Below are 17,859 nucleotides of genomic sequence, written 5' to 3' on the forward strand. Positions count from 1 at the left end.
TTAAGGACAAAAGGGTAACTAGGAAGAGAGTAGGGTTACTCAAAGATCAGCAAGGCGGCCTTTGTGTGGAGCCGCAGAAAATGGGGAGATACTAAATGAGTATTTTGCATCAGTATTTACTGTGGAAAAGGATATGGAAGACATAGACTGTAAGGAAATAGATTGTGACATCTTGCAGAATGTCCATATTACAGAGGAGGAAGTGCTGGATGTCTTGAAACACAAAGGTGGATAAATCCCCAGGACCTGATCAGGTGTATCCTAGAACTCTGTGGGAAGCTGGGGAAGTGATTGCTGGGCATTGTACGGAGATATTTGTATTATCGATAGTCACAGGTGAGGTGCCAGAAGACTGGAGGTTGGCTAACGTGGTGTCATTGTTTAAGAAAGGTGGTAAGGACAAGCCAGGGAACGATAGACCAGTGAGCCTGACATCGGTAGTGGGCAAGCTGTTGGAGGGAATCCTGAGGGATAGGATGTACATGTATTTGGAAAGGCAAGGACTGATTAGGGATAGTCAACTTGGCATTATGCGTGGGAAATCACGTCTCACAAACTTGATTGAGTTTTTTGAAGAAGTAACAAAGAGGATTGATGAGGGCAGAGCACTAGATGTGATCTATGTGGACTTCAGTAAGGCAGTCGACAAGGTTCCCCATGGGACACTGGTTAGCAAAGTTAGATCTCATGGAATACAGGGAGAACTTGCCAATTGGATACAGAACTGGCTCAAAGGTAGAAGACAGAGGGTGGTGGTGGAGGGTTGTTTTTCAGACTGGAGGCCTGTGACCAGTGGAGTGCCACAAGGATCTGTGCTGAGTCCACTACTTTTCATCATTTATGCAAATGATTTAGATGTGAGCATAACAGGTATAGTTAGTAAGTTTGCAGATGACCCAAAAATTGGAGGTGTTGTGGACAGCAAAGAAGGCTACCTCAGATTACAAAGGGATCTTGATGAGATGGGCCAATGGCCTGAGAAGTGGCAGATGGAGTTTAATTTAGATAAATGTGAGGTGCTGCATTTTGGAAAAGCAAATCTTAGCAGAACATATACACTTAATGGTAAGGTCCTAGGGAGTGTTGCTGAACAAAGAGACCTTGGAGTGCAGGTTCATAGCTCCTTGAAAGTGGAGTCGCAAGTAGATAGGATAGTGAAGGCGGCGCTTGGTATGCTTTCCTTTATTGGTCAGAGTATTGAGGACAGGAGTTGAGAGGTCATGTTGCAGCTGTACAGGACATTGGTTAGGCAACTGCTGGAATATTGCAAGCAATTCTGGTCTCCTTCCTGTCGGAAGTTGTGAAACTTGAAAGGGTTCAGAAAAGATTTACAAGCATGTAGCCAGGGTTGGAGGATTTGAACTAAAGGGAGAGGCTGAACAGGCTGGGGCTGTCTTCCCTGAAGCGTCGGAGGCTGAAGGGCAATCTTACAGAGGTTTATAAAATTATAAGGGACATGGATAGGATAAATAGGCAAAGTCTTTTCTCTGGGGCCAGGGAGCCCAGAACTAGGGGACGTAGATTTAGGCTGAGAAGGGAAAGATATAAAAGGGTGTAAGGGGCAACTTTTTCATGCAGAGAGTGGTACATGTGTGGAATGAGCTGCCAGAGGAAGTGGTGGAGACTAGTACAAGTGCAACATTTAAAAGGCATCTGGATGGGTATATGAATAGGAAGGGTTTGGAGGGATATGTCCAGGTGCTGGCAGGTGGGACTAGATTGGGTTTGGATATCTGGTCGGCATGGATGGGTTGGACCGAAGGGTCTGTTTCAGTGCTGTACATCTCTATGACTATCTATAAATCGAACATTTCAATAATGTAATTAAATCTTAATTTACCATTCTATTCCTAAATTAGAGGACTAAAATCAGTCCTGAATGTAAAGGCTTCATGTAGTTTGTTTCTTATTCTGATAAAATATGAATTCACTGATTTTGGACAGTATATGCAATAATGAAAAAACTTCTGGTATAGGCTTGAATTCAGATCACTTTCTCCTCATATTTGTTGCAATCTTTTGCCAACATTTTTGGCATGTGCATACAAGTAAAATAAATTGCTATCTATCTGAAATTCTCCTCAATCCACATCTTTGAAATCTTCCTTTTTCTGTTTCCCCTTTGATAACAAATTCTACTTGCCACTAGTATACATGTATCAAGAAAGATGTAAAATGTATGCAACAAATATGGAAGATATAATTTGATTTCTTTTCAGCGACACTGCCAGACCTGCTGAGCTTTCTTCTGTTTTGGCTTCTGATTTACAGCATCTGCAGATCTTTCATTTTGGATGATGAGAGATCTGGATTCAAGTCTATAACAAATTTTTTGTTCATGCACATGCTGTGTAAAATCAGTGATTTCATATTTTAATCAGAATACGGACCATACTATGAAGCATGTATATTTCAGGACTGATTTTACTTTAAGAATAGAATTTGACTTGATTACTGATCATATTCCATCTGCCAATCAGTAAGTACTTATAACATTTCACCCCTCTCTTTGGCTACTCTCTCTTACTAGCTATTCCCAGTACTCAGAATTCATGCAGTTATTCCCTTCTTAGGCAGCCACAAGGGAAAGGAAGAGCATAAATACACAGAGGGAGTAAGGCTGGATCCCACAGGGAATATTAGTGACACAACTGAAGTATGAGGGAGAACCGGGAAGGAAATCACAACACCCTAGTTTTGCCACTTGGTTAATGTAATATCATACCAAACCAACAAAATTTTACCACACATTTTCGTGAACATATTTAATAAAAGAGAAATTCTGCAGCACAAACTATACTTTTAACATTAAATTACATTTTTTACTGACTGAAAAAGTGAATTAAAGATGAAAAGCATGTTCAGTATTACACATTAAGCAACATTTCATAGATGTTTCACACAAAATGAATCATGCAGATGTAATCATTCACACAGTATGACTGTGAAAGCCTGGTGTAACAGTAATACTCCAGACCACCTCTGAGGATCTGAAGAAATGTAAGAAGTGCATTCCATGACCAAAACAGATCATCTTTAAAATGGCAGCAGCTAAACATGAAACTATTTCAGTACCGAGAGCTGCTGTTTCAAGAGCCAAATACCCTACCATGCTGCAAGCTTGCAAATCTCCATTTACTTAGATTCCTCATGCATGCAAATTAAATGTAAATAAAAGGTTGCAGTACTGGAATTAGTCCTTAAATCTTTAGATATGGGAAATGACTATGTCATTTCACAATTCTGTAGGTTCTGCTTAGTTTAGCTAAATAGGTCCCAACCACTTTGCTGCACACATGAAAATACCTTTTATCTGGAATGTAACAGTCACTGCCAGAAATGATTTACGTACAGTGTGAAGTTAATTTGAGGGAGACATACAATCATTTAATTGTATCATAAGACAGGAATTATAGTACATTATTTTTTTTTCCCCAAATACTTATTCCAGTATTACAGTTTCAAACAGCTTGCCTAAAAAGGTGTTTCTCGTCATAAAAAGAGAATGCCAAACTGATCTTATTTGGAAAAAAGACTTGAGTTTGATTAATTATGTTAAACCCCCATGCATTTCATCTCTTTTCAATATATTGGTCCCACTTCATTTCCACCTCAATGTATTGGAGCAGAATTAGGCCATTCATCTCATTGAGTCTGCTTAGATATAAAATTAGCTCATGCCTGATCTGATTATACAAAACTCTACTTTCCTTCCTTTTCCACTAAATTTTTGAATCTCAATTGATTAAAAAAATCTATCTCAGCAATGCAATCCCCTTACTCTGAAATTACGTCCTCTGGTTCTGTACTGTCCCACAAATGGAAACAACTATAAGATACTGGAGCAGCATTAGGCCATTTAGCGCATCAGGTTTGTTCCAACACTCTATCAGAACTAATTTGTTTCTCAAACGGATTCTGCTGTCTTCTCCTTGTAACCATTGATCCCGTTACTAATCAAGAATCTATCTATCTATCTCTGTTTTAAATACACTCACTTACTTGGTCTCCAAAGCCTTCTGCAGCAATGAGTTCCATAGATTCACCATCTTCTGGCTAAAGAAGGTCCTTTCTAAAGCACCACTACCAACTTGATTTTCTCAGTCCACCTGCATATTGAAGTCTCCTTCAATTACTGTATAGTGCCTGTTTCCACACTGTGGGGATTCCATGATTCTATCAAAGGCAATGGGCCATGACAATTTTGACAATGGTTCTGAAGACTTGCAGTCCAGACCAAGTCATGCCCCATTTCCAGTATGACTACAACACTGGTATCTACTTGACAATTTATAAAATTGCTCAGGTATGTCCTGTGCACTGAAAGCAGAACAAATCCAATCTGGCCAATTATTATCTTACCAGTCGACTCTTGATCAACAACAAATACTGGTACACTGATATCTACATCTGCCATGCCAAACAAACACTGGCCCTCAGACTGAGTTTTACCAGTGCCACTGAGCTCTTGACCTCATATCCAGCTCTGTTCAAACATGGATAAAGAGCTGAATCCAAAGCTGACATGAGTCTGCCCATCCTTGACATCAAGGCAACATTTCACCAACCAGCACTAGCAAAACTGGAGTCCTGGGGGAAATCTATCCAGATATTGGAGTCACACCTAGCTCAAAAGAAGATGATTGTACTTATTAGAAGTCAATAATTTCAGCCCCAGAATATCACTGCAGGAGTTCTTGAAGATAGATGTTTTCTAATGTACCTCTTCAGAATTGTTATGATACACTTCGCAGGTGGGATTTGAACCCAGGCCTCCTGGTCCAGTGGTAAGGACACCAGCACAGTGCCAAGAAACCTCAGTTCCACACAATATTATACCAGGCTGAATTATGTTCGGCTGCATCAATGACTTTCCCACCATCATAAGGTCAGTAGTAGGGATGTTCCATGATGATTGCACAATGTTCAGCACCATTCATGATCCTTTAGGAATGGAAACTATATGCAGCAGGATCTGAACAACATTCAGGTTGGAGCTAAATTGTAAATAACATCCATTCACACAAACACAAGGTAATGACCATCTCAAAACATGAGAGAATCTAACTATTGAACTATTTTCAATGGCATTACCATTTGTTGACTTTGCCACGAACATCTTGCGATTACAATTCATCGTAAACTAAATAGGGGCAACAAATGGCTACAACAGCAGGTTTTAACAGAGAAATCTTGCAGAAAGTAACTCATCTTTCATCTCCTCAATGCCTGCTCATCATTTAAAAGGCACAAGCCAGGTTTGAAATGAAACTGACTGGATGTTTGCAGCTCCAACAACATTCAACAAACTAGAAGCCATCCAGGACAACGCATCTTGCTTGAAATGGTACTCCAACCACAACCTTCTGCACTGTGGTACGTAGTGATTAGCTAAGAGACTGATTGGAAGAGACTTGTAGTAGGTCAATTATGACAATGAAGTGATTTCAGCTGTTGCTGTTGATAATTTGCGGCATTTGAACAGATATGTGCTAACCTTGACTACATGTCTAAGTTCATTGAACTTTTGTGACATCACATCTACATTATTGGCATTTATCCACTCTCACTTTTTTTACCATGTATCTGGAGGGGTTTCCTTCCTGCTGACAGGATGCATGGCATTTTCCTAGCTCCTCCATTATAGCTTCTAACATGGTACTGGAAAACCATGGAACCTGCTTTCTCTTTCCTGCGCTGTGCCATTGTTCACTTGCTGCTTGATTCTCAGTACCAACTCCAGCCAAAATGAACCTCTACCACATTCTCTCTCCCTGCCCCCACCAACCCCACTCCCACCTTTAAAATGTTGCAGGCTAAGTTTAAGCTTTGTATGGTTCAAATTTTGATTCATTGTGTTCCAAATGATGTAAGCAGCCAAATCAATACTGAAGCTAGCTCTACCTATGTGCTGAAATCTTTCAACTGAGCAGGCAGTACACAGCTGGTATTTTCTAAAAATCTTTCATGGGATGGGGCATCATGAACAGGACCACAGTTTCTGATCCACCTCCAACTGGTCAAGGAGATGGTGTGGTTCTCATATGCTTGCCGTCCTCGTATTCGTACTGTGCCAGGATGAATGATAGTAAAGCCCCATTACTCCACCAGTCACACCATTAATGTAAGTTTGGTGATTCAATGCCAAATGGTCAATTCTCCTCTTTTGTGCTGCTAAGAAGAAACATTAACAAGGCTTCTTGAAATAAACTGCTTTTTAAAATGCTTGTTCTCAAGAAAATTTCTTAATGCAAGTGCATTGATTAATTAAAAGCACAATTCTGCAGATACTGGAGATCTGAAATTAAATAAATGGGTTGGAGAATTTCAGCAGTTCTGGCTGCATCTATGGTGAGAGAAACAGAGTTGAGTCTTCTTCATAACTGGGTAACAAGTGAGTAGGAAATTATGTTTTTTTATGTGGTGGAAAAAGAAGCAGCAAAAGCAAGTGGACCAGATGGTGAGGGTGTCCAAAGCAGATATTGATGAAAGAACAGATGTCAATGGTAAGCATTAATATCAGAAACTAGACAGCGCTGTCAATGAAGCTGAATTGCTGACAACTGTAGGTTGATGATAAATATCTAGCTCCAATTCCAATCAACTTAGATTAGAGTGGGTCAGAATTGGTCACAGTCCATTACCTCAGGTTTTAATAGGTTAACACAAATATTGATATTTGGAAATGTTGTCTAAGAAGCAAAACTTCAGAGAGACTGTAGCTTTTGGAGTGTTACCTTTTCTTCCCGACCTCTGAATTCTGATTCACAGACCCAAAGGCCATAATAGGCAATTACACAACTGTTAGCATCAGTCCCTAGTCCTCTCGAAATCAGTTTTCTTTTCAATATTTACAGCAAACTCCTTTTCATAGCGCCTTGAAAGATATACTTCTCCGTTCCGCCAAAGTCACTCGCATCAACAGCGCTTAGGGCACATATTAAACTTTTGACTTCACTAATTCACATGTTGGTCCCTAGCTCACATATTGCTGAATATAATTCCAAGAAATCATACATTCCTGTTCAATCCAGAAAATGTCCCAATAATTCCATCAGTTTAAATTTCTCCAACAGTCATTAAATGTAGATATGAATTCTTAACACAAGTTTTTAATGAATGGTAGTGGTCATATGTTTGGAAGGTCCATCAAAGTTGTAACACTTTACTATGGTTCTTGTAGATGTTCACTTTGGTTTGGTGCACCAGTGATAAAGGGAGTGAATTTTTAAGTTGATGGATGTAGTATCAATTAAGCAGGAAACTTGTCATTCCTTAGCTTGTATGTGACATGAGTATTACTTATTATTTATAAGCTCACATCTTCATGTTGTGTAAATATAACTGCATGAAGGCACAAACTGCTTCATTATCTAGTGGGCACAAATGGAAGTGAACATATGTACAACCCATCAGCAAATTACCACAATCTATGTGGTGAAGGTACTCTCAGTGCTATTAGGGAGTGCGTTCCAGGATTTTGACTTCATTTCAAGGACAACTTCACCACAGTCCATGCAATCCATAGATTTTCAGCTAGCTTTGCTATCATTTTCCTTGAGATTCAAATCAATTGCTAATTTTCACACCATTCATACACTATTATTTTGTTTTTCAGCTGTTATGGCGTGGAAAAATTTGACTCTGAAGCTAGAGTATAGAAGGTAAATTGAAAGAGAGCGTGCGTGAAGGGTTATGGTATAAAGAAAGAAAGATGAGTATCATAATCTAAGGAGAATTGTGGAGGAGAAGAATGAAAGAGCATTCAAAAGGTGAGCAATAAACATACTGCGATAAAAGGAAAACAGACACACTAGGATAGTTTCACCTGTTTATGTAGGAATTCACTGAATATATTATTCTATATATCTTTTTAACTGGCATTCATTCAACATACAATATTTGAAATTCATGGTACTTTATTCTTTTGTACATGCATTTCACTTCTATATGCAGATTAACTATGTGCATAATAGATTTTCTATATACATGAAATGTATTATATGTTGTAATAGGCAAACACACACACTATTAATTAAGCAATTTAACACTGGACCTACTGTGAGGAATGCCATAGGATGTCACTTATTATTTTGCTATATTGTTGTAGATTTACCATTTGAACCATATGTATTACATATTACTATGAGATTGTCTTCGGTCATACCACAATACAAAAAAAGACTAATTTTACAACACTTCCCCAGGATGTAATGGGCAACTTTATAATAATCCATTCAATGCTGTTCCAAAAACTTGGCAGATTGGATGAAATGGTCTATTTCAAAATTAAGCCTAAACCCAGTAAAATCCCTGTTCTCACATCCTAACTTATTAAAATTTTTACTGGTTCAATATTTCTTGTTCTAATTAATACCTGTCCATTATGATTCAAGGCCATAGCATAAAATGTGAATCAAGGTTGAAATCTCTTTATCATCATTAGCTAAATTAAAAACTGTGGCTGCTGAGCAAAAATGCATAATCCATCTTCAGATGACTGATGAGACACTTCAGCAACTATAACAACTCAAATTTCTTCAATTGTCATGAATTGCAGAGCTGATGGCCACAAATTAAATAATTTCATGAATTTGAGATTCATCTTTGCATTCAAACTCTCCTCTTGTAACTTCAAAAGAAGTTAAGTGTTTTCAAAATTAAAGGGATTCAAAAGTCTCAAAGCAATCCATTAGGATATCAGCTTTCTGTAAACATCTGGGCCTCTCTGTTAACTCAACCATTAGGAAACCTCACCAAATGACGATTGCAGAACAGAGTCTCCGAGTTCACAAGGAACAATCAAGATAACCTGATTGTTAACATGAAAACAAATAGGTGCAGATAATTCATTATCATCTCACCTTCATAACCATTAGCTGCATCCTGCTATTTTGCAACAGCTAAAGTTCGATTAGAATTAGCAACATCCAGTGTTAGTACAGCATGCAAAACGTCATCACAAAGCAGCTGCATACCATCACATTCTCCCACCTGGCCCATTTAATGAAGTAAGGCAAATGGTTGAGCAGATTGAATGTGTAAAAGGAATATCGGGTAATCTCTGTCACTGTCCATGTGACCAAGAAAAGAACGACGCTTTCCTCATTCTGTATCTGCAGATTATTCCATGAGAAAACAGGCATGTTCAGAAATGAAAAGGATTAACCCCCATATTCAGAAGTGCATTTGATTTCTCCTTACTGATTACAAACTAAAGCAATGACACCTTGCAATAAAAAATAATAATATTCAACAGTATTATGTATTTGATTTTTCCACATAAGCAATCAAACATTGTTACATCTGTTTTGCTGAAATTATAGAAAAATATTGTATTGCATTGCAGAATTCAAATTTACTAAGTTAAAAATACAAACACTATGGATATTTGTACAAACAGTTACACATGTCTCAAACACTGGCACAAGATACATAATGGAAGAAACATTCATTGTGTTTATGCATTGATTCCAACAACACTATACATGCAAATCTTGTACGCATGCTCTTCAAATGAAAACAAGTAAAGTGCAATTCATGCCCACGGTTTACTTGGAGTTTCATTACATTTCCTGTAAAAGTTACAAGCTCTGCTATGATTAATGCACCAAACCAATTATTGAATATAGCATCTGGCTCTTGGAATACAGTGGCACCAATTTTATTCCAGAAAGTGATATATTGGTCAGCTATATACCTCATAGAAACTATGAGCATATGAACATATAAACATACAAAGGAGGAACAAGAGTAGGTCACTCAGCCTTTTGAGCTTACTGTGACATTCAATAAGATCATGACTGATCCAATTTTAACTTCAACTCTACATTCCTGCATATCCTCAACAATCTTGCATCTCCTTCAAATTAAGGATCTATCTCCTCTGACTTAAGAATGATTAAAGATCCTACATTTACTGCCTTTTGAGGAAGGGAATTCCAAAGACACTCAATCCTCCAAGAGAAAATAGTTCTCCTCATGGATCTTAAATTAGAAGCCCTTTGTTTTTAACTACAAGTGGAAAAGTCCTTTCCTCAAACTGGTCTAGTTCCATCAGGATCATATATGTTTCAACTAAGTCGCCTCTGAGTCTTCTAAACTTTACAGGATAATAAGAGGCAATCTTCTCATTCCAGATGTTAGACTAGAATATACCTTTAGCCAAGTTCGTAATTTGTGACTGCAAATTTATAACAAGACGACATATTTTAAACACATTTTCTGGCACTGTTAAGTAATTATTTACTCACATTTGTAGCTTAGTGCTACATCTCACCCTTGTTTCTATTTTGGGAAGCAATTCATTTACAGGTTTCCATTTATGTGAAAATACAGTAGATGATTCCCCTCCAATCCACTGCTGTGTTGAAATTTCAAAAAGCTGAGATCAAGTCTCAGAAAAAGAATAACAAGGATCTTGTGTCCTACCATTTCATTGAATAGTATATTATTCTAGTACATTCCACATTTATAATTATTTAATTGAAATCAACAATCTTAAATCAGAATTTAAATTGTTTGTTTTCACCTATTTTTGCTATAATATTTCACTGTCATTATGAAATACAAAAAGTGGAAAAAATAAATACTATTCAAGTTTATTAAGCACATATTTAGTAAATAATGCAATTTCTATCTTACTAGCATGCACTAAACAACTAATGCACTAAGCAGCATTTCTTTAAATACCGTAATAACAAAGACACCATATCTTTGAACTATGGGTGCATTCCCTATTTAGATGGATATAAATATTCACATAAAATTATTCAAAGGAAAACAGGAAATCTTCCAGTTCCTTAACCAAATATCCTCCCTCAATACGCATCAAAGTAAAATCCATCGATTTGATCTCATGGATTTGTTGTATGCACATTAATTTTTAGGCAAACATAGAAGGCAGTCTTCAAAGTATGCACTAACTGTAAAGAATTTCAATACCCTAATGATGGGGATTGGTTTAGCCGAATGGTTGGACAGTGGTTTGTAAAGCAATGTGATACCAACAGTGTGGGTTCAATCCCCATACTGGCTGAGGTTATCATGAAGGGCTCTCCTTCTCAATCCCTCCCCTTGCCTGAGGTTAAACCAGCACCAATCTCTCTCTAATAAAAGAGCAGTCCTATGGTCTGATAAGACTGTAGTGATTTGATTTGTCTTGACCCTGATGATACAATAACAGGCATGAGTTATCACTTACAATTAACTAAAAACTGCCTGAACATCATAATGCATTACCGATGGAAAATTTCATTCAATATTACTCTGTTTATAGTCTCAATAATTTCTCATTTTAAAGACACTCTTAAAGTTCATGTATGAAAGGTGTGAAACTTTTCATTAGATTGATACACCAATCAATACACCATTTCAATATAGTGAGGTATTGAATTCAACATTCTTAAGCATTACTTAAACACTGAGCAAAGCCTGCATTTAGTAAACAGGAAGTCAGCATTGCTAGCAGTGCCATTCACTTCATATCTTTTTTTAGTTATCACTACCATTTTTATTAAATAGGAATTGGAGCAATGTGTACAAACAATGACAAAATAGTGTTTCCCCAGGTAAACAATGATTCACATGGTAGCTGCAGAATTGCATGTTGAGAGAATGATTACAATTTACACTATTATTAGAAGGAGAGTTATGCCATCAAGAATTTCCATTAAGAGGAGAACAAACCAATACAAAGTTTGTGTTATTCCTATTATTAATCTTAGAATTTTTTTCCAAATCTGCACAATAGCAGTACTATCAGTAGGACAGGAAAAACAAATAGAGGCTTCAGTATTCAATCAAAAAATTGAATTAAACTTACCGGTCTTATACTATGGATAACAAACCACACCATGAAAATTCTGGACATGACTTGGACCCCAGTAACAAGCACCGAAGTTCGCACTATTCCTTAAAAAAAAGTAACTTTGTAGTTAATAAAAGATTCCATATTTAGTATCTTTATCAATTTACCAATTCACCAATTACTCACCAACAGCACAGTGGATAATCTGTTAAACAATAAAAGAAAGAAAAAAAAACCATGAGATCATTGTAAGCAACTGAAATTTGAATGATACATTACATAATCAGTTTGAACAAATACTGTAATAACAGCAATCAATATTTTTACCTCTAGCAATGCAAATGTCTGGAAAAATTTTAGTGTCTTTTGTATGCTCCTATATAGTCCCTTGTGTGTTCTTTTCTGGTAAGAAAATCGAATCATAGCCACAGCTAGTACCAGCCACCTTGGGACAGAAATAAGTAATCTAAGTACAGAATGAGGGGCAAAGTGAAAAAAAAAACACAGTAATTTTAAAGTAAATAACAGTGACAGGTAATTCACCTCAAAGGAATGGCACATTATAATGCACAATTCATGAAATACGTGCATATTAAGTGAATAAGTCAACATCAAAACAGAAAATACTGACAGCACACAAGTTGATGAGCATATTAACATTCTCTATGCAATCTCCGTTCAAGGCTGGCTTCAGGAAGCACTATTTCACACAAAAGGTCACAAAAATCCAGAATTCTTGACCTACTTGAACACAGCTAGATCAGTCGAAACTGACAGTTCTGTAAGGTATTGAATGATATGGATTAAAATATGGGTAAATGTAACTAAGATACAGTTTGTTCTACTATAACGCAACACCTTTGTGCCTCTGCAATCTTGTGGCTATAGAAAATTGTGCTGTAGAAGATCACTAATAAAAAAAATCGTTATACTTGTTCAGTAGAAAGTTTGCATTATACAAACAAACAATGTCCACAATTCATCAATTTCGTTTAACCAATTCGCACTGCCGAAACGCATGTTATAGCAGAACGACTTGGACAAGGCCAGCCATGATCTCAGTGAGCGGTGGAACAGGTTCAAATGGGTCAATGATCTACTCCTCCTTCCTATGTCATTCATTATTAAAGAAAGCCAAGTCACTATGTGTATTAAAAAAAACATAGCTCTCCTTTCCTGTTCAAGGGAATATAATTCTTGACTATCCTAAGAATAATACTTCTCAGAAAACTGTTTTTTAAAGAGCAACTTAGTCAAAACATTTATTGAAGCAGCAAGTTACATTGCACAATATAAGATTGTATTCTTCTCAAATAACAAAGAATTGTTAAATATAACCAGCCTACTATTAATCTCAATTATTTACAAGTACCAATCTTCAATCTGCTGCCAGATGAGTAAGAAATTTAAAATCATTCAAAGAATATTCGCGCTGCCATTTCAAAATCATCTCTTCACAATAAACTAATCAGGGCAAGATAATCATTAGAAATAAAAACCATGATAGATTTGTGTAGCCACAACACAACTCTTCAAAACCTATGGAAAAATGTAGTTGCTACAGATGCAGAAGTTACAAACATAAGCACATTATACAACCTGAAATGAAGTATTTTAAATTCACTTATGGGATGTGGGTGTCATTGGTTAGGCCAGAATTTATTGCCCATTCTTACTTGCCCTTGACAGGGTGGTGGTGAGCTGTCTTCGCGGATGACTGCAGTCCAATTAGTGCAGACACCACAACACTGATAGACAGGGAGTTCCAGGATTGTGACCCAGTGACACTGAAAAAACAGCAATGTATTCCGAAGTCAGGAAAATGAGTGGCATGGAGATGACCATGCTGATCGTGGTGTTGATATGTGAGAAGGTGACCTTGTTCTTCCAAATAGTAGTGATCTATAATTGGACTGGAAGGTCCTGTCTAAAGAGTTTTTGTAAATATTTACATTATATCTTGTAGATTGTACACACAGCTGCTACTGAATGGTGATGGTGTTCACAGTGAATATTTGGGGGTGGTGTTTCCCAACAGGTGATTTTGTCCTAGGTGATGCCAAGTTTCTTGAGACATAGAAGCGTGTTTGTAGCTGCAAATATCCAGGTAATTGAGGTGTCTTCAGCCACACTCAGTACTTGTGCCTTGTGGATGCGAGACAGGCATGAGGTAGATAGGAGAAAAAGTGAGGACTGCAGATGCTGGAGATTAGAGTCAAGATTAGAGTGGTGCTGGAAAAGCACATCCAAGGAGCAGGAAATTCAGCGTTTTGGGCAGGGGCCCTTCATCTGAATTGGGTAGATAGGAGATAAATTGTTTTCTGCAGGATTTCTCACCTCTGACCTGCTCTTGTAGCCACAATATTGTATGCTTAATCCAGTTCAGATTCTAGTCAATGCCAAGCTCCAGAATGTTGATCATGGAGGATTTGGTAATGGTCACTATTAAATATTAAACTAATGGGGCAATAATTCATCATGTTGGGTTTGTCCTGCTGCATGTGTACAGGAACAGAAGTCTTCAGAACTGTTGCTGGAAATGTTTTAGGGGGCCATAGTTCTTCGAGCAACCAGTGCTTTCAGCCATTTCTTGATGTTAAGTGGAGTAAATCAAATTGGCTAAAGACAGGCAACTGTGATGTTAGGGACCTCTGGAGGAAGACTGGATAAAATCATGCACTTAGCACTTCTGGCTGAAGATCGTTGTGAAAACCTCAGTCTTACCTTTTGCGATAATTGTTGGGTTCCATCACAATTGGGGATGGAAATATTTGTAGAGCATCTGCATCTAGGAAACAATGTAATTGTCCAGCAGAACTAACAGGTAGATATGGCAGGATTACGGACCTGACATCTGATCTGTCAGTTGAAGAATTACTTAGTCCGTTCACTTGCTGTATATGCTGTTCGACTCAGAAATAGCCCTGAATTAATCGGTAGATTAATTTCATTTTTCGACCGTGCACTCCTCATTAACCAGGAATGATCCCCTGCTGAGATGGTAATCGCAGAATAGGAGACATGGTCGGGTCATGACGTCACAGATTGTGTTTGAATTTCTTCTGCTGTTGTTGATGGCCTATAGCACCTCATGGATGCCCAGACATGAATTGCTAGCTCTGTTCAAAGTCTGTTCTGTTTAGTACAGCAATTGTGCCCCTTAACATGTTGGATAGTGTCTTCAATATGAAAGCAAAACTTCCTCTCCACAAGTCCATCACTGACTGATATATTCATGGAAAGATGTTACTGCAGCAGATAGATTGTGAAGGATGGGCCAAATAGGTCCATTGGTTCCTTCGCCAGTTGCCACAGACACCGTCGAGCAGCTTTGTCCTTAAGGAACTGACCATCTTGGTCAGTCATGGTGCTGCTGAACCACTGGTAGATTGAATTCAATATCCACCAACAGCAGAGTATATTTTGAACCCTTACAACCCTCAATACACTCTTCAAACCAGGACTTTGCTAGGAATGTTGGGTTTGCTTTATAGGAAAGGCTGGAATGTTTTTCACTGGAGGATATGAAGTTGAGAGGTGACCAAATAGAGGTTTATAAAATCATAAGGGTATGGCAGGTGTCTTTTCCCTAGGGTGGGGGGGATCTCAAGAGTAGGGGGTATTTTTAAGGTGAGAGGAGAAAGATTTAAAAAAATGTAAGAGGAGCAATTTTCTTTTCCCCCCTCCAGAGTGGTTTGTGTGTGGAATGAACTTCCACAGGGAGTGGTAGATGCGGGTATAGTTAGAACATTTAAAATACATTTAGATAAGTACATGAATAAGGAATGTTTGGAGGGACATGGGCCAAGCACAGGCAGATGGAATAAATTTAGCTTGTGATTATGAATGGCATGAATTCGTTGGACTGAAGGGTCTGTTTCCATGCTGTATGACTATCTAATTATACCTCAACATGGAGGAGTACTGATTCATCAATTGATGGGATGGCTTGTGGTAATCAACAGCAGGACTCCCTGCCCATGCTACACATATTGTCAAGAAACTTCAAGGGATCCAAAGTCACCATTGAGGACTTTGATAGCAAATCACTCCCAACTTTATACCATTGTCCTGCTATTGAAGCAGGACACACCTAGGGAGAGCGATGGTGGTGTCTGAAACAGTGTTGTAAGATTCCATGTGTATGGCTATGTCACCGATTGGCTGCAGACCATTCTGAAAGAGGAGGGTGAACAACCAGTTGTCATGGTGCACATAGGCAGCAATGATGAGTAAAAAAATGACATGAGGTCCTGAAAGCAGAATTCAGGCTCCTAGGAAGGAAGTTAAAGGCAGTGATCTCGGGATTGCTACCAGTGCCACGTGCTAGCCAGCGCAGAAATGAAAGAATAGGTAGGATGAACACGTGGCTTGAGGGATGGTGTAGGAGGAAAGGGTTCAGATTTGTGGGACATTGAGACCGGTTCTGGGGAAGGTGGGACTATTACAAATTGGACACTCTACACCTGAACCAGACTGGAACTAATGTCCTTGGGGGAGCTTTTTCTCCTGCTGTTGGGGAGTGTTTAAACTAATGTGGTAGGGGACTGGAAACCAGAAGAGAAGAATACTAGACAGTGAGTTGGAAGCTGAAGAATGAAAAGATCATGAAGTCAGCATTACCAAAGGAAACAGTAGGCAGAGAGCAGATGTACGTAAAAGAACTGGTGGCCTGAAGTGCATATACTTTAATGCAAGGAGTGTAGTGGGTTCGGCAGATGAACTTCAGGCTTCGATTGGTGCCTGGGAGTATGACATTATTGCAATCACAGAGACTTGGTTGAAGGAAGGGCATGATTGGCAACTAAATGTTCTAGGATATAGACGCTTCAGACAGGACAGGGAGGGAAGTAAAAGGGCGGGGGGAGAAGCTGTATTGTTGGTCAGGAATGATATCACAGCGGTGCTAAAGGAGGGCTTGAGCAGAGGCATTATGGGTGGAGCTGAGAAATAAGAAGGGTGCAATTACATTAGTGGCTGTATTACAGGCCTTCCAACAGTGAATGTGAGGTAGAAGAACAAATAGGTAAACAGATTATGGAAAGATGTAGAGGCACAGGCTGGTGGTGATGGGAGATTTTAATTTTCCCAACACTGACTAGGATACACTTCATGTCAGAGGTTTGGCTGGGGCAGAATTTGTAAGGAGCATCCAGGAAAGTTTTCTAGAGCAGTATGTAAATAGTCCAACAAGGGAAGGGGCCATATTGGACTGGTGTTGGGGAATGAGCCAGGCCAGGTGGTGGACGTTTCAGTGGGGGATTTCTTTGGTACTTGTGACCACAATTCTGTAAATTTTAGAATATTCGTAGGTAAAGATGAGAGTGGTCCTAAGGGAAAAGTACTGAACTGGCCAAGGCCAATTATATCAAAATTAGGGAGGAGCTAGGAAATGTGGATTGGACACATATTTAAAGAAAAGTCCATATGTGATATGTGGGGGGCTTTCAAATGTAGATTGAAGATAGTGCATGATAGGCATGTCACTTTGAAAACAAGGGATAGGAATGGCAAGATTTATGAACCGTGGATGATCGGAGAAATTGTGCAGTGGTTAGAGTGGTTAAGGAGGAGAAATTGTGCAACTAGTCAAGAGGAAAAGGGAAGCGTACATAAGGTCTAGACAGAACGGGCCTTGGAGAAATATCGGGAGAGTAGGACCAATCAGAAACGAGGAATCAACAGGCTAAAAGGGGTCATGAAATAACTTTAATGAGCAGAATTAAGGAGAATCCCAAGGCCTTTTATTCTTATATGAGAAGCAACAGGGTAACCAAAGAAAGGGTTGATCCATTAAAGGATAAGGAAGGAAGGTTGTGCGTCGAACCTGAGAAAATGGGCGAGTTTCTCAATGAGTACTTTGCATCAGTGTTCACTGAGGAATGAGAAGTGATGAATGCTGAGATTAGAGATAGAAATTTGTTTACTCTGGATCACGTTGACATAAAAAGGGAAAATGTGTTGGTAGACTAAAGGATATCAAGATGGTCAAAACCCCATGACCGAATGGGATCTATCCCAGGTTGCTGAGGGAGGCAAGAGAAGAAATA

General features: G+C 38.5%; 1 protein-coding gene across 2 annotated transcripts in view; it reads right to left on the reverse strand.

Moving 5' to 3' along the window:
• The window catches only part of hacd1 (3-hydroxyacyl-CoA dehydratase 1), a 71,592-nt gene that overhangs the window by 15,633 nt on the left and 38,100 nt on the right, over positions 1-17,859 (reverse strand). Inside the window, exons 2-5 of one of the 2 annotated variants that reach the window (XM_043690388.1) lie at positions 12,137-12,254; positions 11,996-12,014; positions 11,825-11,907; positions 8,995-9,116 (exon numbers count right to left, since the gene is read on the reverse strand). In XM_043690388.1, coding sequence (XP_043546323.1) covers positions 8,995-9,116; positions 11,825-11,907; positions 11,996-12,014; positions 12,137-12,254 — 342 coding nt within the window. Of the gene's footprint in view, positions 1-8,994; positions 9,117-11,824; positions 11,914-11,995; positions 12,015-12,136; positions 12,255-17,859 lie in introns of both variants that reach the window. The other variant, XM_043690387.1, reaches the window with a different exon arrangement.

The sequence above is a fragment of the Chiloscyllium plagiosum genome, chromosome 5 (genome assembly GCF_004010195.1).
Source record: "Chiloscyllium plagiosum isolate BGI_BamShark_2017 chromosome 5, ASM401019v2, whole genome shotgun sequence".
Lineage (NCBI taxonomy): Eukaryota > Metazoa > Chordata > Chondrichthyes > Orectolobiformes > Hemiscylliidae > Chiloscyllium > Chiloscyllium plagiosum.